Source organism: Ylistrum balloti, unplaced genomic scaffold, assembly GCF_031769215.1.
Source record: "Ylistrum balloti isolate Yb309-2 unplaced genomic scaffold, AGI_CSIRO_Ybal_v1 Utg369560, whole genome shotgun sequence".
NCBI lineage: Eukaryota > Metazoa > Mollusca > Bivalvia > Pectinida > Pectinidae > Ylistrum > Ylistrum balloti.
The window spans coordinates 698,270-721,202 of NW_026781861.1; the positions used below are offsets into that span (position 1 = coordinate 698,270).

The 22,933-nt window shown below is 35.8% G+C and overlaps 1 protein-coding gene across 1 annotated transcript; it reads right to left on the bottom strand.

Annotated features, from left to right (window-relative positions):
• Positions 1–1,485: 1,485 nt before the first annotated feature.
• LOC132543946 (nicotinamidase-like) lies at positions 1,486–19,268 on the bottom strand. The gene is made up of 6 exons (XM_060207540.1): positions 19,231–19,268; positions 12,917–13,203; positions 9,539–9,702; positions 6,133–6,286; positions 3,127–3,213; positions 1,486–2,682 (listed from the first exon to the last, which is right to left on the bottom strand). The coding sequence occupies exons 1-6, from the start codon at positions 19,245–19,247 to the stop codon at positions 2,528–2,530; spliced, it is 864 nt and encodes a 287-aa protein (XP_060063523.1). The 5' UTR covers positions 19,248–19,268; the 3' UTR covers positions 1,486–2,527.
• Positions 19,269–22,933: the final 3,665 nt, after the last annotated feature.

Below are 22,933 nucleotides of genomic sequence, written 5' to 3' on the forward strand. Positions count from 1 at the left end.
ATATTTTCTTTAATTAAAAACACTTGTCCATTTATTTCAGGAAAATAAATCTAGTTATGACTGACTCAGAATTAATTTAATTCTGGTAATAGTAGGTGTGTTAAGTTATATTGATATCTCACTCGTGTTTTAACAATCGTATTTGCATGTTTAATCATAACTTAAAGCTATTGTTCAGATATTTCAAGATATGTGTGATTGTCATTGATTTGTATAACTCCATTGTGTTGAATGTGTAGTTAAGGAGATTAAATACATTTAATATATTTTTACACCAGATAAATATTTAATCTAATCACTCATTGTTTTTGTAGTAAAAGATGGAATATATTTATATACTTTTATACCTGATATGAACAACAATCAAATAAATTTGATCAGACATTTATTGTTTTGTACTACAAAGCTAGAATACATGTGACAATCTTTATACTTGATATAAAAAGTGATTGAATAAATTTGATTACTTTGAGTCATTGTGTTGGTGAATTGCAATTTTGTGGATTAAAACACGATGTGTGTCCAATAGTTTGCATAGATATATTAGATATATGCATTGTGTGAAACTAGACATGTTTGGCGTCCATTGATTTGCCTGTTGGTTCCTTTGATGTATACCTTGTTCTCAGTTGCGAAATCCTACTCGGATTTACCTAGATATACATGGAGGGTCTCATTGCTGAGGCTAAAGACGCTTATTCTTCCGAAACACATGTTCTTTGTTCACCTTGTGCTTTTCAGGAATCTCTGTGCAAACCGTTCTTAGATCTAGTTTAACTGAATTCCAGTTTGAATTATGATTGTGATCCCGTGTTGGATCTCTCATGTTTGTATAGCTCTGATAAAATGTTATGTGTTAATTGTTACATCATCAGGAGTCTATTCTCTTGAGAGAAAAGTGTTGTGAACGCATGTTTAAAACAATACAGCACGCTCGAAAAGAGTGAGTCTGAGACAATCAAAGAAATTTTCGATTCATACAAATTAACAGGTCGTTTGAAAAACCATTTCCTTCGTGTGCAAAAGTAACATCGACTTACAAAAAAACCAATACTAGCTAGTAGGGGACGTGGATTTATCAATATTTTGTTACATTTACACAGAATACATCGGGTTATTTCAATTCTTTGTATGATTCCGTTTTTACAGGCGTGTCCTATATCAGCTCTTTCGAATATATGCATTGAAATGTTACAATATCTTGTACACCAACATTTCGTTAGATTTTATCGGCAATAGAATTTTTTTTATTGGTTAATCATAGCGTGAGGATGGCATTAATTTTGTACAATTGAAAAGTAACATATGTTTTGCGAGCGACCTGTAAAATAAGTGTGATGAAATACCCAGATTTAGCCAATTTTTGACCTTCCAAACAATCCTCATTACCAGAATTTCAAGCAGTATATAATATCTACAGATAGTTTTCATCAATTATTCACTATTAGCTATTTCATTAACTGCATGTTCATATTTTACTGATAATCAAAATCGGATCAAAGTATATAACAATATTGTTTCCCGATATTTCTAATGACCAGTTAGAATCTACAAAACAAGGAACTGATTACATATGTCACTTCATACACACAGCAATGTTATCAGCTTACTATTCACACCATTGGTAGCTTAGCGACATTAGATAGTAATGAGAAGTCGAAGGACAAGGTTTATTAACTCTCTGAATCGTTAGAAATTACCGACAACATGTCTGTCTGTATCCATAAATCCATTAACGCAGCTAAGAAAGGTTGAATTAAAGAAATTTAAACAAATCCAAAGACAACATCAATCATTGATACAAAAGTATTTTAAGCAATATTTGAAATGTTATGTAATTTCATACCACGAAAACAGTCACCAAGTTACACATTCATACTTCATACAACGGCAGTATTTAACGCAATATGGCAATGATATTCGTACACACGTGACTCGAGTGACTGACACGTGGACAGATTGATATATACGGACGATGTAAGTTAATAATAGCAATAATGCTGACATAATGACCGTGTGAAGGGAGATAACCGTGGCGGGGATGTAGAGAAAACATATAATGTCAGTGACACATAAATTGTTCGGGCGATGAAAGAATAAAGTTACTTTAAAGATGGCGTCGTATGAAATGATTATCTTAATCGTAATGCACATGTATTGTGTTATTTCTCATTCATTTAAAGGATTTCATTTGAATTTTATCCGTGACTGATTCACGTGATTTGAATGGGTCATTGCAAACATATCGCAAACAACCGTAGTCCGTGAATACAAATCAGCTGATCGTCTGAGTTTGAATTATCACGTGATCATTTATCGATGTCTAAGTGTTGTAACATTTGCTACACGTGACTTCCGTATCCAGAATTGAATTGACAAGGATAGCTTGATTGCTTCCAGCTCATGAATGTTGAAATAGGCATACTTCAGATTCTCTAAAATTGAACACGGCAATATCATAATTTATAATCGACAACAGGTCATGTTTTGTGCTGGAAATAACATGCAAGATATTTAACCTAAACTTTCATTGTAAGATAGAATGGCTTATGAACGCTTGGAGGAAATGTATTGCCATGGCAACAGATACAACTGTCCCAAATGAACTCCGGATGGAAAAGGCACTATTGATGAAAGACTCCAAAATGGCGCCCACTTCTTTACTCTGTATTATGTTGATGCCTACAAAGAATAAAATTAAAATTCAACAGTAAGCTGATGTTTTGACGGAGATTTTAATGCATACGATTTTAGAAGACTGCATTGATAAACCTTTTCTTATCATTGTTCCTATAAAGGGAGAAAGTATAATAAAAGGAAAGACAAAACGACAAAATGTTATCTAGAACAGCTGTCAAGTCTAAACGACCAAGTACTGCACAATGAAACAGGGAAACATTTATTCGGAATAGAACCCGAATTAGACGTCTTTCTGTACGTTCCCAAATTCTATATATCTCAACATTTATTTCCGACAATAGATTTGCTGTGCCACAAAATAGGCATTGAACATCACTGACAAGTCATAGATAGACACAATAGCTGCAATAATCCGTAATTTTTATTGTTTTGTTCTACACTGTATTAAAATCTTAAAATTATATCTGTACCAGCCTCTATACCTACCTTTAGATTTCATGTCGGCCATTGCTGCCTCAGACGTATCACTGGCTACTCCACGGCTGGCGTCCTCAACCAGATACGTCTTGTAACCTGACAGAGAATCAACAAATATGCTTATACATATACAAATCTACAAAGACAAAAGCGGAGGTTGAATATATCAAACAAACGAGGATGTTTAATATTCAAACAAACGAGGATGTTTAATATCCAAACAAACGAGGATGTTTAATATTCATACAAACGAGGATGTTTAATATACAAACAAAGGCGGAGGTTGAACATAACAAACAAACACAAAGATTGAACATATCAAACAAATGTGGATGTTTAATATCCAAACAAACGAGGATGTTTAATATCCAAACAAAAGCGGAGGTAGAATATACCCATCAAACGTGGGGATCGAATATATCAATCGAAAGTGAAGGTTGACTATACCAAGTAAATGGGGAATTTGAATAATCAAACAAACGTGGAGGGTGAATATATGAAACCAATAGCGGAGGCTGAGCGCAACAAACAAACGTGGAGGGTGAAGATATATATAAGCAATAGCGGAGGCTGAATATACCAAACAAACGCGAAGGGTGAATATATGAAACCAATAGCGGAGGCTGAATGTACCAAACAAACGTGGAGGGTGAATATATGAAACCAATAGAGGAGGCTGAATATACAAAACGTTCACAAAGAATGAAACAAAGGTTTACTACATCAAACAAAGCGGAGGTTTAATATACCAAATAAAAACAAAGGTTTTGCAACTATTCATTGATAGAATATCACAGATTTTGTACTTACATGAAATCATGATATAGTTGTAATATCGTAAAATTTGTTTCCTCCCCTGCCCGACAATTCATTCTCTATTGAAATCCTGTCGGCTGTGACATTTATTTGTTTTTATTATTTGGTAACTTCTGAGACGAGAATATTAACAGATAGTTTTCAACGTATAGATATTGCTGATTCATACAACGATAAAAACTGTGAAAGGGCTGCATTAAATCAATAAAAAAATGCTTCTCTTTGTAAAAGAATGGTATTTTGGCCGGCTTCCGATGATTTGAAATCAAACGTGTTGCCAAAATACATTTCAATCGTTCCAAAATTGTTTAAGTGTTCATCACGTGAGAACAGTTGTAACTCAAACATTTAGTAAGTCTAGACGTTACACCGTTCGTGCAAGTTGTAATTATACTGAAATTGATATTAGCGTGACTAGCATTCCTGGGGTTAAATTGGGACACCGAATTACATTATGTTAAGGTATCAAGATGCAATGTTTTTTTTTTTATTAAGAAATTATGTAAACGGATGATTACAAATGGGCGATGCCTCAGATATTACTTACGTGATCTTTGCAATTTCAAAAAGAAATTGAATACAATACAAATTTATTTTATTACAACCTTTTGGTTTAGAACCGGTCAGAAAAACAAAATGGCTGAGAGGCTGCCATCACAGATCGTTACTATAAAAGCGTGTTATCGCTCTTTCATGGGAAGTACTGACTGCATCTTTCTCAACTTTCATATATAAACGTCTTCCCGTTTCTAGTTGTGTTCGTTTTGATTTGAGGGTTGGTCAGAAAAGAAAAATAAGGGTAATAGACGGCCATCTTGGAAATTGAATTTGAAAAGTTTGTTATCGTTAGATTTTAATCACTTGATGTAATCTTTGCCAAATTTCATAATCACGTTGTTTGTACTCCCTAGATATATCCGTTTAATTTTAAGTCAGGAAAAATAAAATGAGTGGCCCATCTTGGATTTGAAAAAAATTGAGAAATCAGTATCGCTGTTTCTTTAGCGGAACTTTCATATCTTATGAAATCCATAGTTAATACATGGCAAAAAAACTGAAAAGACGATTTTGTAGGACATATAGAATAAACTCATTGTATTTTGGGCAACAAGATCCCTCCTGAAACTCTTGTAACGCAATACAATTTGTAAAAAATTCGGTCGGTCGTTGTCCTCATTCCTACCTCTTCACAATACATGTACCTTGAGCGGTTAGTGAACTTTTTACATTGACCTACATAATACAAGGGAACGCAAATACCTTCAAGGTCAAAACACAACAAGGAATGTCCTCTTACATAACAGAACTGAGAAGCCTTCAGCCTAACACCATAATGAACGAAGAAAAACGTCAGACCACTGAACATGTTCCTTTAAACTCGTGATATCAGAGTCGAGACGGTCAATATGTGGAACGCTATCTCATATAAAACTTGAACTTTTCAGCGACGCAGAAAAAAACAAATTAGCTCCGTTGGCGAAATATGATAGTTTTACTTTGAACAGTACATATTCCGTGTATATGTACACATGAAATAGTGACAAAAATATCATGGACCACTTCGCATACTGAAATGGATATGGAATATAGAAATGACATAATAAGTATGTAGTTTGAGTTGTGGTAGATTTGATTATTTCGTTTTTTGTATGGTATGGGGTCACCTGCCCGACCACGTGGGCTCCCCTGGGTTTTCCGGTTTCCTTCACAGCAAGACACCTTGCAAACGGTTACATCCGGGCAAGCAGGAGTGATCAATGCAAGTTAGCAACACTTATTTCGCATTAATTATAATATAATTTATGTTTGATCTTTTAATAAAGGCGATTTAACGTTGTTGACGTTAAAGGTAAACATCACCTGAATATAATATAATATACACCTACTAAACCCGAGGATAGCTGCTGTGATTCCTCTATTAAATAGAAAAAAACTCTAACAAATTGATAAAAGATAAATATATCGTAATGCATGATCACTGCAACAATATCCATATATAGTACAGTTAATGAGATTTTTTTACTCAAAACGCGTGAAAGCGAGAGGCGTCGTCCGTGCGGAAAGGATTAACTACATTCTGCGATCCCGCCCGAACGATGTCGCGGGAAGATCGTTCCCGCAACGATGGCGAACGGTTGGGATATCGAAGGTTTGATAAAGACAGCCTACTGTATAGTAACTGGTCGATGTCACACTCACCTAAACGCTTGGAATCAGAAGATGTGTAATACACACAATAGTCTAACGCCAGACCCGTTACAAACACTGTTGAGATGTTGGCATCCTGTAAGATTTGATTCAGACCCGTTTGGCTGAATTGACCATTGTCAAAGAATGCCGAGTAGGAATCGACCTGGAAAAGAGTCAGGATGCATTATATTATCTTTTATGTAAGACAAAATAGTAATTCATATTCGTATCAATAATATCATTTGCGACACAATAGCTTTGCATGCTTTCATACCATATATTGATCTTAACTCAGTGGGCCACTACACACAAACGTTTGAGATAGCGAAATGTCAGGAACGTTACTTATTTTTTTTTTTCGATAATGTCATCTCATTTCGATGTTACATATTCTCGACCGACAACTGTCAACCGAGAGGTTAAGACAAAAACCGAGAGGTTAAGACAAAAACCGAGAGGTTAAGACAAAACAATACAAGAAGAGGCACAAAGGCCTTAACGGTCACCTGAGTCGCATTGCTTCTTGTTACAATGAAATGATTAAAAATCTTAAAATGATTTTGTTAAAAAGGTAATATGATTATAATGTACACATAATGCAAATGTAAATTGTATATACATTAACACTGTCCCATGCTAAGGCTTTTAACCAAGTTTGAATAAAAAGAAATTAAACTAAAGATTTGAATTTTCCTATATAAAATCTTCCATCCAGGAACAGTAGAACATCTTTGAAATTTCAGTACATTTGACCAATTTTTGGCCCCGTCCATCGTCCCCTGGAGGTCAGTCAAGGTCAATATGTGCATCTCATCAAACTGACAACTTACACTAAAAGACAAAAGGCCTAAAAGGCCTGTATTGCTCACATGTATAGTTTAGTCAATAATGCAAAACATTTACTTGTGTTGAGAAGGAAAACACTTCCCTTGATCAGCCTCATCCCACTGATAAAACTTTAAATTCCCTTGGGATGAGGACAGAGATCAAATGTTAATCTCTTGATGTTCAGAAATTCTATGAAGTTATGGGATTTCTTTTTTTAATTTCAATGGCTCCAAAGATGTAATCTGTTCTGGGGTGGGACCAGACCCCAGGACAAATTACTAGTTATGATCATGTTTATCTCCGGATGCTCAGCAATGCTTTAGTTATTCAGTGGGGATCACAGCTGTTTCAAAGAACCAAAGATCCAAATGAATGGTTGATGGTGCAAAGCAATGATATGAAAATGAATTAAATCTACTTGGGGATTTGATTTTCCCTGTTGGGCCCTGCCAGTCTGGCCCCAGTGGGCCGAAACCCGCGCCTTATATATAAAAAAACTTATTTCACTTCCCCGAAGCATGTTTCAAACCAATTTTGGACAATATCCTAAAAATTCCTAACGAATAAAAGAGATTTTAAAGAAATCGATAGATTTTCCCTATTGGGCCCCACCCCTCTGGTCCAAGCGGCAGAGATCAACCCTTTATGCAAAACTGATTTCCCTTTATTCAAGCCCATTTTGGAGAATGTCCTACGATTAGTGAAGAATAAGATACAAAGAAGGAGCTTTTAAGGAAATTGATAGATTTTTCTTCTTGGTCCCGCCCATTTAGCCCCAGGGCGCCGAGACCCACTATTTGTTCAAAACTGATGTTCCTTCACCCAGTCATTCTTCAGACCAAATTTGAACAACATCCTGCAATTCCTAAATAACAAGATAGATTTTAAAGACATTGATAGATTTTCCCTCTTGGGCCCCATCCTTCAGGCTCCGACGGCGGGGGCATACTCACCAATTATACAGAATTGTTTCCGCTTTCCCCAAGACTGCTGCAGAACATATTTGATTAAAATCTGTTGGATTTGTTCGTGAATAATTGTAATATATAATAAAAGCTGACGGACGACAGACATCACGGTATCCCTACAGCTCACTTGGCCCTTCAGGCCAGGTGAGCTAAAAATTATATCCAAGTCTGAACTATTTCTGAAAGAAAATAAAAAATTATGCTCAAAAATAAAATTTCCCCATATAAAAAAGGTAAATTTTACCCCCTCTCTAAGGGAAGGTGTGAGATCCTGGGGTTTTGAAATTTTATAAAGCGCCATAAGACACTTCCATCCATGAAGAGTATTTGGAACTATCATAACTGGGATTTGAGAAGAAGTGTTTTTGAAATTTCAGTCAGTTTGCCCCATTTTGGCTCCATCAAACAGCCCTTGTATGTCAGCCGAGGTCAATATGTGCATCTCAATAAATTGTAATCTTAAACTAATAATTCTAAACAGGTTTGAACTATTTCCAATAGAAAAGAAACGATGTTCAAAAATGTGATTTTCCTATATAAACTATGGTAAAATTCACCCCTCCCCTGAGGGAAATGTGAAACCCTGGAGTCATCAAATTTACAATTTTCATAAAGCACTGTAAGACACTACCATCCAGAAAGAGTACTTGATTCTACTGTAATTGGGATTTGAAAAGAAATTGTTTGAAATTTCGGTCAATTTGACCCATTCTGGCCCCACCCTAGGGTTGAGAACTATATAATTTGCAATTTCAGCTTTTTGTAAAATTTCATTGAAATCGGTTAAGGGGTTTTCCAGAAGAAGTCGAAAATGTTAAAACTTTCAGACGCACGACGCACAACGCTGGACAATGGAGATCAGTATAGGTTAACACGAGACTTAAACAAGAGGCCAAATGGGACTGCAGTGCATACCTGGTATATATACCAGCCAAATATCATGCCTCTAGGCGTTTTAGTTCATGAGAAGTCATTTAAATGTTTTAAGAAATTTGACCTTTGTGACCTTGAAAATAGGTCAAGGTCATTTATTTTTCCGAACTTGTCGAGCTTTATCCTAGGATCATACCAGCCAAATATCGTGCCTCTATGCCTTTTAAATCAAGAGAAGAAGCTTTTCAAAGATTTTAACAAATCTGACCCCAGTGATATTGAATATACGTCAAGGTCATTTCTTTTTGCCAGGTTTGTCAGGCTTCGTACTAGGAACATACATCCAAACATCAAAAGACTGACGAACGACGGACGCTGTGCCACGGCATAAGCTCACTTGGCCCTTCGGACCAGATAAGCTAGAAACTGTCGACGTCAGATGGAAATAACAGCTGTAAATAAAACATCAGCAGTGTCAATAGATGTTGATTTGGGAGATATCATGTCCAACAAGCAATTATGCTACAGACAAATTTACCTTAATGTGCAAATTCCCGCCATTCGGTTTTTCTTGGACACGTATTACAGCTAAGATAGCAGATTTGTTATAGTTCTGCAATAACCACCAAATCGGAGAAAACTCTTTATCGGAAACATATTTGCCTCGCTTTCGAAATGACATAACTACCTAGCCTGAAGTAGATATCTTCTCCTGTCGCCAAAAAGAATTATATATGAACGGCTACCTTACAATTGTAGCCTTTTCTGATGATGACGTCACTATCTTTCTGTATGAGTCTGTCGTCGAATTCGGCGGAAGTAGAATTAATGACGCAATGATCGGGCCATAGCATCTGTGTAACGTTGTACGCGACGGATTGACATGCGCTGACCGGCTCGCACAGGGTACCTGAAATACAAACATGACATTGTACGCGACGGATTGACATGCGCTGACCGGCTCGCACAGGGTACCTGAAATACAAACATTTTTTTCAGAAAGTTATTAATAACATGAGGTAAATATTTCGTAAGAAAAGTAATGCTGTAGTAGACATATGGATGAACAGCTTTACTAAACCCAACGTTGGTTGAATGATAATTTTGCACACGAATAAGGCATATATCTAAAGTTATTAATACATTTATGTAAATGGAAAGGATGACATTCCCAAATATTGACCTATGTTAGTACGAATCATAATTACAGCGTTGTAACTTATCTCGTACTTTTTCAATCGTGGACCACTTCCATGAAACATAATTATAGTAAATTGTAAAAACTATTTGATAATCACTGAGTTATGATATGTCACCAGTTCCGAGAAAGAAAAAGAAAGAAAGAAAAAAAAAACACTCATACAAAAAGTCTGTTAAAATGTCATGCTCTCAAAATAAGACCTTTGAAATAAATTGATGCTCTCTTCATTTTACGATGCTTAGGATAAGAACAGAGACGATTTTAATTACACAGAGATAAGAAATTTCAATAATGCACGCAAGAAAATAGAAAATAACAGGAACATCGCCTGAAAAATTGGAATCGGAATGTCACTCTGGCCTGTTTTCCCTAATACTGTCCGTCATCCTTAAATTCACCTATAAACCTGTAAACTAATACATATTGGTGACTATGAAAAGGGTACAATAGTTCTGAACCTTTTCAAGTCTTTCCCTCTCGTGAGTCTTATACAGTATCATGTCTAATATATATTGACGTCATAGTGTTGTAAAGACATCGTTATGTAAGGTAAGCTACATGTATGGTAGATACTTGGATCACTCAATGATAGTAAAGCATCCTACAGTTACTGTAGATTACCGACATTTCGCGAATACTTTATTTCGCGAACTTCTCTCTTCAGACATAATCGCGAATACACAGTTACTGTAGATTACTGAAAATATTCGCGAACTTCTATCTTCAGACATAATCGCGAATACATGATTTCGCGAACGATGGTATAGTACTGATTTTAAATTTGTCAGTGATGAGCTACAAGTTAGCAGCGGTATGCACTCTTCAGGATTCGGATATTGGTAACAAACTCATCATGGACGTCTTCCAGAGTTATTTTCGTACAAATAATCGCGAAAGATTTGAATTCGCGATTGATAAATTCCACATTAGATATTAGTGATTTACTGTACGACCGTTAAAGTTCATTTCTCTAACTCTGTTGACAGGGGTACTGAAGTACAGGTAAGGTATGAAAATTTCGCATTTAAACCTAATGACTCTTAAAAAATGACAACACCTTCCTGTACCAGATTTAGAATTTAAACAGACAGATAACGATCAGTGCATTAAACGACACCATACAGTTGTTCAGTTCAAGCAGGACTCTTTAGTGATGCTTTTGACCTTAAGTGTTGAAACTTCGGAGGCGACTGAAGAAAATAAATCTTTTGAAATGACTGTCAAATTCTAAACTAATCCCGAATACTTTAGGAATTTATCATATAATTATTTTCAGAATATCAAAATATTGCCGTTTCGAAGGGCGCACTCTAAATAAATTTTTGTGGGCATACCCATGATCGGACGACCTCACACTGAAAACCTAAACGTCAAAACAGTATTTTACATTTCCACGCGAAACTGAAATAAATGTCGCCGTTGTTTCGTGGTAGAGTCTAGCACAATCATCTTGCATTCCAACGTTTTTCTGTGTTTGGAAAAGGAATTCTGTTCGATACTAATTTAAAACAATACATAGGTACAACAAATAAACACGAAACACACAATCAGAAATACTAAAATACTCAGAAATGACTTCTGTTAAAGGATAGTTATCTATGCTATTACAAAATCATGTTCACTTTGATAAATTTTGTTTCAGGAACTCGTATTTTCCTTTACCTGATCGTTACACTAATTAAGATGACAAAACTTATTATATATACATGTATACTTAAATAGATATCTGAATGTTTTTATATAAAACCTCTACGTGAAGACAGTACGTTATTGGTGAGTGATTGAAATACCACTAAGTTTACGTTGACACTCTAAAAATAGGACACTTATAGATACCATAAAAACCTGGAACTTGATATAAGGTTTTATTCACTATCCTGCTATCGACCCTCATGGTGTTATTTAGGTCTGGCTTGCTGAAGACATTATCTGTGCATAATTCTAGTTAATAACCTAGCTCTGAATTAAATTGAATACAAGAACATATTTACACAGTTGTGCCCGAGCCTGTTTGTCAAATTGGGAAGAGATATAGTTATTGATAACATCGTGTGTCCTAGTTCACCTCAAATCAAATGACAACTAACACAAAGACGTAAACTCGTTCAAATATCCCCCTTAACATTTAAATGACGATTGTCGTCGATCAAGTCGAAGGCTCCTACTCTTCCGGAACACCTGGTCTTATTCTCCTTGTACATTTCCAGGAATCTCCCCTTAAATCTTTCTTTTGTTTACATTTTGTCCTAGTTTGATTGGGGATAAGTTTGGATTATGATTATGTGGACCTGTTTTTTGTTGAATAAATGATTATTTATAGCAAATTTGCAGATCTCTTAGACCTGTCTTGAGAAGCAGTAACCATCGACATTGAGAGGAGTCTTTTTTGGTTTTTATTGTGGTATCTGTAGACGGAAGCAGGAACGTATAGTTCTATCAAAGCGAGCTTACCTCGAGCGGTTCCATGGGTAAACAATTTTTTTTTTAATTGAATGGCGACACAGTTTTGACACAGCAGTGTATGGCTCAATAAAGCTTTGCGCCAACAGCGGATAACAACAAGGTGAACAAACAAACAAAAAGTCTCATTCACCTAGCCGCTTGATGACGACATAATTATTGGCACAGCATGTGCAGACAAGAAGAGTCCCGTTGACCGAGATTAAGAGATAAGTATTTTCCAGAAAAACTTTACGAGATTGTCTGAAGAATAAACTAATAAAAAAAATATCATTAACAAGTTAGGAACACAATAAATACATTATTTATAACGAAATAAGGGTTCTTTTTTTCGTCTAGATAAATATTCTCGCAAATCATTTTGTCACGTTTGTTTACTGCAATAAAATACCTGATAGTACTACGCTTGCTTCACATGGATTTGTTATAATTCATATTTCTTACCTGACTAAAGACGTCTTACCGTTTTCTGAGTACAATAATGTCACTTCCTGGTAGGCGTTGAATCCAGTATGTTGGGAGGCGAAAGAAATGTGATCAGAACAATGCCAGTCCTGTGATAAAACAACCAATCGGAACGTGTCTTCGTAGTCAGTTCGGAGGGTGTTTATGACCGGGATTACTTCCTGTCCGTTTTCTACAGCAAGACTTCCCCCCGGAAGGAAACAATTCTGGACATCAATGATGATCAAAGCAATGTTTTCGGTTAGTACTGAAGGAATTGCTGATAGGAAAAATATCCCACACAACCTACAAATTATAATCAATTTCCGGTTAGTCTTTATCAACTTTTAACACCATATCCTTTCCATATGTGGAATTCTGCCAAACAAAGTACACTGAATAAAAGCTCCAATCCCTTTAAAAATATCGATTCGTTATATATAAAAAAACACATTACAAACATCGGAATGATGTTGTTCTTTCTGTCTGTTGGTCTCTCTCTTTCCAACGTCTTAACAGAACCCAAATAAACAGCTATCTACGTAGTTGAGTGTTGGATTTTGAATTCAGTTAATTTTTTTCAGGTCATATACGATGTGTTTACATTTCTCTGCATAGATGATGTTTTGTATTCCATCATTTTTTTATACAAATGCCCCGTATATTCCTTCGTCACACCCTCAATTATATAGCCCGAAAAAACAACTGTCAGAGATGAGTCTCTCTCTCTCCCTTCCTCCCTCCCCCCTCCCTTCCTTCCTCCCTTCCCTCCTCTATCTCTCCTACTCTCTCTCCCTCTCTCCGCTCGCTCTCTCTCAATCCCTCCCTTCCTCACTCTCTCTATAAATACGTAATCACGTGCGATGTGTATGGTTCTGATTTCTTTCCCCTTGATCTTAGACCGAAATTAAATGAAGAACAATGAGTTGAATGCGTCACCACAGTGTTGACGATATTGCAGAAATATTTGCTACAGACATGAACAATCTCCATCGCACGCAACGTGTACGTGAATTACGTGTGTCCTTAATCAGGCTCTGCCTCCAATTTTGAAGATAATTTATTAAGTGTGTTAAATTGAGACTGAAACAAATTGCATAATCGTTCTTAATTGGTATATAACCTGTGTGATTGAGAAAGAGGGAAGTGCATGTAGTGTGCAATTGGAACTCCGTACAAGCGGTTTAATACGGTAAAATGTTATCTTAATGAAAAGGGACACTAGAGTCGGAATTGTTACTCAGCTGCTTAATCAGGTGAGTCATGAATGTTAAACACCAAGTATGTTGTTAAAGAAATGAGAATCGTGCAAATTACAACGTCACGTGATTAGACTAAAATCAATAAGTGCCGTTAAGTACACGATGCGCTGCACTCAGTGTACAGAAATCAACCTACATATTTCATCGTAATGTCGTTTATATTCAAACATTTGCATTTCCGGTCTCTATCATCTTTTTGACCTTACCAACAAAATCGATGCTAACACTTTGATAAACGTCCATTCAGACACGTAGGAAGCCTGTAAAAATACATATGAATCCGCTATTGAGTATTTTTAATTTTTTTTTTTTTTGTGTGTGTGTGTGTGTGTGTGTGTGTGTGTGTGTGTGTGTGTGTGTGTGTGTGAAATTGTGTATAAACTAGAAACCCCAAGTAATATGTGAAAGGAAATGTAAATATCTTAAATGTCTCACGAAATACAATGAAAATACAGCTGTTATGCATTTTCCTCGTTTGTCCTTCAGTGCTTACAGCGTCCAATGAAGGAATAATGATCGTTTTTAAGGACCGTCAATTTATCAAAATGCTTTCGATATGTAACTACAAATGTATATGAAATAATTCTCATTTTTTGTTGTTTACTGATGTGAAAACTGCATGTTTACAGATATTTTAATATGATATATCTTTTTTAAAAAAAATGGACTGTAAAAAACGTCTGACTGAACCAGATCATCCGGGTCAAAGGAGTTAAATACAACTAGCCAACACACGCCGGTATTTGTTACATGGCACGAGATAACTACTGTCTCTTTAGCCTTTTAAGTGGAATAATGGCACGCGAAACTAGTTTTACATGGTACTTGGATATTTTACATGAATACGCGACAATAATGGCTTATACACCGAGACAAAAATATTAACACTTGATATGTGGTGGAGATTGGACAGGGAGATGTATATTTACTGTTATTAATACTAAAATGGTGGATAGGAGTATAGGTGGTGTTTTATCATTGAGCCAGCGCTCTCATTCATTGTTCTGTTTGGACATTTATGTTCTAATGTCAATCGTACTCATAGAATAGCTTGATTTTGATTTGTCGTCAGCTGTGCGTTTGAATTCAGTGTAAAAGAACATGACGTTTCTCGGACATTTAAATTTTAGTGCTTAGCCTGGGTAAAAATTGATAAAATCTAGATACGAATTTTATTTAAACAGATGGCGATTCGGCATGTGTCCAGATATACACGATTCAGTAAGAAATTTAACCAAGAAATGTAACTGTTTAAGATTAAAGCGACATTCAACGAGAATGGGTAGACATGGTATCAATACACCGCCCTGACCTTATCGTTCGTTTCTCACAAAATAAATATCGTTTACAATGGATACAGAGTACAAGTGTGTGTGTAATTCCCTTTCAGGATGAGAGTGTTTAACTATCGTGCTGTATACAAAATGTTACATAAGTTTTCATATCCTCAAGTGATCACTTAATGTGTAGACCGTAGGTCATTCTAGCACATCGCTGATCAACAGACCTGTCCTAGATAGCACGACCTTTACCACCATCACAACGAGCAATTTTACCGCAGAGTTTATTCTACGTTTAGAAATTCTTTTAACTTAGAGAAAAGATACGAGAATTATTACAATTATCATTATCAGAAGCTAACTGGTAACAAGAACTTATATATACTGCATAGCATGGGGGCCATGTAACACATGATACTGTGGTCGGAGCGAAATATTTTACATAAATAAATTAAAAAAAAAGTATTAAACAAAATTGCAAAGGTAAGAATGTTAATTTCCCAAAATTTTCTTTTCATATCGAAAAGAATTTTGTTTTTATGAATTAATTAAAGCGATCGAATTTTTGTTTCAAAAAGAGTTGTAATCAATCGATACTTAATGTTATGTGTAGAAAGTTTATATTTTGAACATAGCCGTTTATGAGATTTTAAATGATGTATTGCTGAGACATTAAGAGATGTTTACATATAATGTATATACAATGTGTGTCCGTACACTAAGGCTGGTCAAGTGTGACTCTTTGTAAACAAAACACTTAAAACTACAAGTGTATCTAACTAGTCAGTGTGTATCTGATTTATCTACAAGTGTCCAACCGATAAATCAATGGTTTGATTACGAAATATACTTAGTTGTATATCCTTAGAAAATAAAAAGACTCTTAAATCTTATTTATTAGTCATTTCTAAATCTAAATCAACAACGATAGAATCGCACGTGCGATAGAGACGAGGCCGGGACCTCTGTTAGTATGAGTGTATTGACAGACGCGGCCGGTACCTTTGTTAGTATGAGTGTATTGACAGACGAGGCCGGTACATCTGTTACTATGAGTGTATTGACAGACGAGGCCGGTACCTCTGTTAGTATGAGTGTATTGACAGACGAGGCCGGTACCTCTGTTAGTATGAGTGTATTGACAGACGAGGCCGGTAAATCTGTTAATATGAGTGTATTGACAGACGAGGCCGGTACCTCTGTTAGTATGAGTGTATTGACAGACGAGGCCGGTACCTCTGTTAGTATGAGTGTATTGACAGACGAGGCCGGTACCTCTGTTAGTATGAGTGTATTGACAGACGAGGCCGGTACCTCTGTTACTATGAGTGTATTGACAGACGAGGCCGGTACCTCTGTTAGTATGAGTGTATTGACAGACGAGGCCGGTACCTCTGTTACTATGAGTGTATTGACAGACGAGGCCGGTACCTCTGTTAGTATGAGTGTATTGACAGACGAGGCCGGTACCTCTGTTAGTATGAATTTATTGATAGACGTCTGTGAGACGACACCCTTAACACTCAGTGCCATTCGTGAGACAACACCTATAATACCCACAAACGTCCGTGACACATCTTGAACACCGGCGATCGTTCGTGAGATTACACCTAAAGATAGGCGGGGTTGTGTAAACTAAGGATTATAAGAGACAAATGATATAGAAGCAGGAAATGATAAATTTATCCTGGATGTTTTTAACGGTGACGGTAGTAATCATAGAGTTGTGGTTAGCGATATATCAGAGTTATTCACGGATGTCGGATTATCATTGTCAATGTAGCCGGCCTTTTGATTATTACATAATTCAGCATTTCTCGTTTTACAGGGGTACAATGAAGTAATCTTATTGGTATGACTCATGTTACGTAAATATGTACAAATACTCGTCTAGGTTCTACCTGAATGTTTTAGAAGGGAGTCTGTCATCACGTCTGAAATTGCAGTGTAAATTTTGTTGATGAATAGTTACAGAAAAGCTTAAGGAAACCTGCTAGTGCCACTTATGACGATAAGTTATCTGTCAACCGCCACATGATCGCCCGGTGGCTGCCACTTATCTGACGACTGTCAGATAATTAAATACCGTTCGCCAGAGAATTATGCGTCAGTAGACGGATAATTATGTGTCAACTACAAGATAATTATGTGTCAGTCGACAGATAATTATGTGTCAACTACAAGATAATTATGTGTCAGTCGACAGATAATTATGTGTCAACTACAAGATAATTATGTGTCAGTCGACAGATAATTATGTGTCAACTACAAGATAATTATGTGTCAGTCACCAGATAATTATGTGTCAGTCGACAGATAATTATGTGTCAACCGCCAGATAATTATGTGTCAGTAGACAGATAATTATGTGTCAGTCGACAGATAATTATGTGTCAACTACAAGATAATTATGTGTCAGTCGACAGATAATTATGTGTCAACCGCCAGATAATTATGTGTCAGGCGGCAGATACGTATGTGTCAACCGCTTGATAATTACGTGTCAACAGCCAGATAATTATGTGTCAGTCGACAGATAATTATGTGTCAACCGCCAGATAATTATGTGTCAGTCGACAAATAATTATGTGTCAGGCGCCAGATAATTATGTGTCAGCCGACAGATAATTATGTGTCAGTAGACAGATAATTAAGTGTCTGTCGACAGACAATAAGTAGAAGATTTTTAACGGACTTGAATATTTAAGGAAATGTACCTCCTCCATTTACAAGGATGATTACCAATTACCCACACTTCCCTAATCATGTATCGTTAACGATACACAAGCAATGAATTTGTATAGACGCAACAAAATTAATTTGGATAGATCTAAGAGGGAAGGGGAGAATAATCCGTAATTTACTTTAGTTACATCAGTCAACATCAACATGAGATATGTTCACCCGTGTATTATGATAATCACTTTGGGAAATCACCAGCTTTTAGAAATAAGAAAAAATATATCTATGTGTATAGGACGCAAGGTCCTGTCGACCCGTGTGGCAAAATGTGTACCTGTTTATGGTTAGTTCTGTTGTCTTTATTGCCGCGTGACAGAGTAATTTTGTGCTGATGTCTCCATGTTGTAGCTGATCGCACTTAACTGAACATAAGGCCCGTCTCATGCCGTTCCATATTATAAGTGTGAAGCGTCTATTAGATAAGGATACTTCAGGTTTAAAAATAATTCAAAATGAAAAAAAAAAAAAATGAATATTGAAATACTATATTTATCTTAATTTAATTGATGTAAGATGTAAAGAATCTACAACTTATATTTGAAGGCCAGCTCGTTTGCCAATATTTCATTTACCAATGACATCAATAGGTGGTCATGAACGGAGACAATATTTTGATGATGTAAAAAATGTTTTCAATCGAATCTCTCCCTCCTATTTAAAATGACGGCAAGCTGTATCGTAATACACTTTTATATAAACTTAATACGTATGTACTTAACTCGTGTTTATACAACTCGGATCGATAGATCCAGGTGAAATATATGCTGACTTCCAACCTCTGCTGTTATCAATAATAATGAAATTTAAGTAAACAACAGATCATAAAAGAAAGTTGGAAACCGTCACTGACGTACATATTCAGGTCTCATGGTCAGATATCTACACTTTGGGCCAAATCAAGTAAACGGAAGGCCACCACTTTCACCTGTATTATCCTTGGGGCACACAGATTTCGAACCAATCTCAAACAACTCACTGATTCCACAGTGAATCCCTAACACACATGTACCTGACGTTATGTGAAAGTTTTAAGAAATATACAAACTTACCCAACACTGGCGATCATTGTAGATCCAATTGTGCAATATTATAACAGAAAATTTGCTGACCGCTTGCAGCCCGTGTCTTACAAATCCGAAGTGATATAGAAATGTCAATCACAGTCGCGCAGACAAAACGCGGAAGGTTTACACATCTTTTTACAGGCTTGTTAAATAGAGCGACTAGATCATTCAGGTTATGTCTGATGCCTTCCCGTTAACTAACGATGTTTCTAATTCTTATCTCAGGAATTTTACAGAACTATCTATAACATTTTTCAAATTCTTTACAGATGCCAGTTGGCCTTTTTAGTCCAAACAACGGTAAATTATGAGTCAATTAGAAAATGTAATGTATCTTGGTATCAAATTGAGGGCAAAACATATAAAAAAGTGGAAATATGACATTTAACACGTATTTGAACTTAACTTGACGAAACTAACGAAACTACCTCCATCTATTTACAACATTATCATCGCCAATTGATTATTTGTTTAGTTTTTTTTTACATTTACAAAGAGTGCAGTTTAAGTTGTCAAATTACATATATTTCAAAGTAGGTATTTAAGTGTAATGTCTGTAGGACTTGCAACATACTTTAAAGGGAAAATAAACAACATGATTTGTTTTATTAATCTTTTGTCATTCAGTGAACATACTCAGGTCATATTTTTGCATATTATGTGTTATAGCCTATTGTGACGTCACTTTATATGACCAAATGACGTCATGCATTCATAGATAACATTGCAACGTAACATTACAGAGCATAAATATAACGAGGTTATTTTTACATTCTGTGTTTTATTTGCCTGTATGTCATTAGTACACCAAAGTGTAGTGCATGGGACTAAATGCTACAATTTACAGTGATGAGGTCAGTGTATGAATATAGTCTCCAATGTAAACAAACATGGCCGCCAGTAGCAATAGATAAACAGTTGGCATACCTACAATCCAATTTTATCTAAAATTTAAAATTGTATTCATATCGACTGTATACTACCATTTGGTAACAGTTCAATGCTTAAATGTAAATCAAACGGTGTAGACAAAAAAACACACCTCACTGCATTACGGTAACAGCCATACACCATCTAGATGATCAGAGGCACGAGGCATGGAATATACTGTTTATATCCTTTCACAAAAATTAATCTTCATTAAGGTCCTCCACGAGAAATGTTTCTTATTGTCAGAAAAAAAACTTTGAGTACAGCTTTGCCCTTTATTTCACTACCCAGTGAGGAAACTACCGATAAACGGAATTTAGACCTCGCAACTTCCGGTCAAATCGACATTCATGATCAACAACGTGTTCGAAATACCCATGACTCATAGATCACATTCTCTACCAGTACATATCTGACATCAGCCCTGGGATTCTTTGTCAATGCAACTTTTTATGAGTGTACGAAGCAGTCATTTCATCCAAGCGTTTCGCGTCACGCCTGATGAATCGTTCAAACCATTAATATTCATGAGATAATGACGTCAAAATATTTGAGACGTCATTCAGCAGCAACCATGAAAACAGGGGGGTAGGAGAGGGTACAAATATATCTTTTTTAATTTTTGATTATGTATCCAATATTAGATGTAGAGGCAAATCCGTCTCTAGAAATACACTACAGTCTAGATCTATACAAATCCTTCTCTCTAGAAATACACTACAGTCTAGATCTATATAAATCCCTCTCTCTAGAAATACACTATAGTCTAGATCTATATAAATCCCTCTCTCTAGAAATACACTATAGTCTAGATCTATACAAATCCCTGTCTAGAAATACACTACAGTCTAGATCTATACAAATCCCTCCCTAGAAATACACTACAGTCTAGATCTATATAAATCCCTCCATAGAAATACACTACAGTCTAGATCTATACAAATCCCTGTCTAGAAATACACTACAGTCTAGATCTATACAAATCCCTGTCTAGAAATACACTACAGTCTAGATCTATACAAATCCCTGTCTAGAAATACACTACAGTCTAGATCTATACAAATCTAGAAATACCAGTCTAGATCTATACAAATCCCTGTCTAGAAATACACTACAGTCTAGATCTATACAAATCCCTGTCTAGAAATACACTACAGTCTAGATCTATACAAATCCCTGTCTAGAAATACACTACAGTCTAGATCTATACAAATCCCTGTCTAGAAATACACTACAGTCTAGATCTATACAAATCCCTGTCTAGAAATACACTACAGTCTAGATCTATACAAATCCCTGTCTAGAAATACACTACAGTCTAGATCTATACAAATCCCTCTCTAGAAATACACTACAGTCTATACAAATCTAGAAATACACTACAGTCTAGATATAAATCCCTCTCTCTAGAAATACACTATAGTCTAGATCTATATAAATCCCTCTCTAGAAATACACAGTCTAGATCTATACAAATCCCTGTCTAGAAATACACTACAGTCTAGATCTATACAAATCCCTGTCTAGAAATACACTACAGTCTAGATCTATACAAATCCCTCCCTAGAAATACACTTTAGTCTAGATCTATATAAATCCCTGTCTAGAAATACACTACAGTCTAGATCTATACAAATCCCTGTCTAGAAATACACTACAGTCTAGATCTATACAAATCCCTGTCTAGAAATACACTACAGTCTAGATCTATACAAATCCCTGTCTAGAAATACACTACAGTCTAGATCTATACAAATCCCTGTCTAGAAATACACTACAGTCTAGATCTATACAAATCCCTGTCTAGAAATACACTACAGTCTAGATCTATACAAATCCCTGTCTAGAAATACACTACAGTCTAGATCTATACAAATCCCTGTCTAGAAATACACTACAGTCTAGATCTATACAAATCCCTCTCTAGAAATACACTACTGTCTAGATCTATACAAATCCCTGTCTAGAAATACACTACAGTCTAGATCTATATAAATCCCTGTCTAGAAATACACTACAGTCTAGATCTATACAAATCCCTGTCTAGAAATACACTACTGTCTAGATCTATATAAATCCCTGTCTAGAAATACACTACAGTCTAGATCTATATAAATCCCTCCATAGAAATACACTACAGTCTAGAAATACACTACAGTCTAGATCTATACAAATCTCTACAAATCCCTAGATCTATCTCTAGAAATACACTACAGTCTAGATCTATACAAATCCTTCTCTAGAAATACACTACAGTCTAGATCTATACAAATCCCTCTCTAGAAATACACTACAGTCTAGATCTATACAAATCCTTCTCTAGAAATACACTACAGTCTAGATCTATATAAATCCCTGTCTAGAAATACACTACAGTCTAGATCTATCCCTCCCTAGAAATACACTATTGTCTAGATCTATACAAATCCGTCTCTAAAAATCCACTATAGGTTAGGCCTATACAAACCTCACAAAAATTACACTTAGACACACTTTAGAAGATAAGGAGAAAGAAGGATACCAAGAGGAAATATTGGGTTGTTCCCTTGCTGTGTGGACGCCATAGGGAACGTTATTAACAGTACATCTCCCTCATCAAGAACCCGACGCTTGGAGATGAAGCTACCCTGATGATTAATGATTAAGTTAATGTAAACGATATCATAGACTCATTTTCAGTCATATCCTCATTAACTACATATGTAATTATTCATTGATATTTTCATTCACTCCTTAATCTTAATTCAGTCGTGCCCAT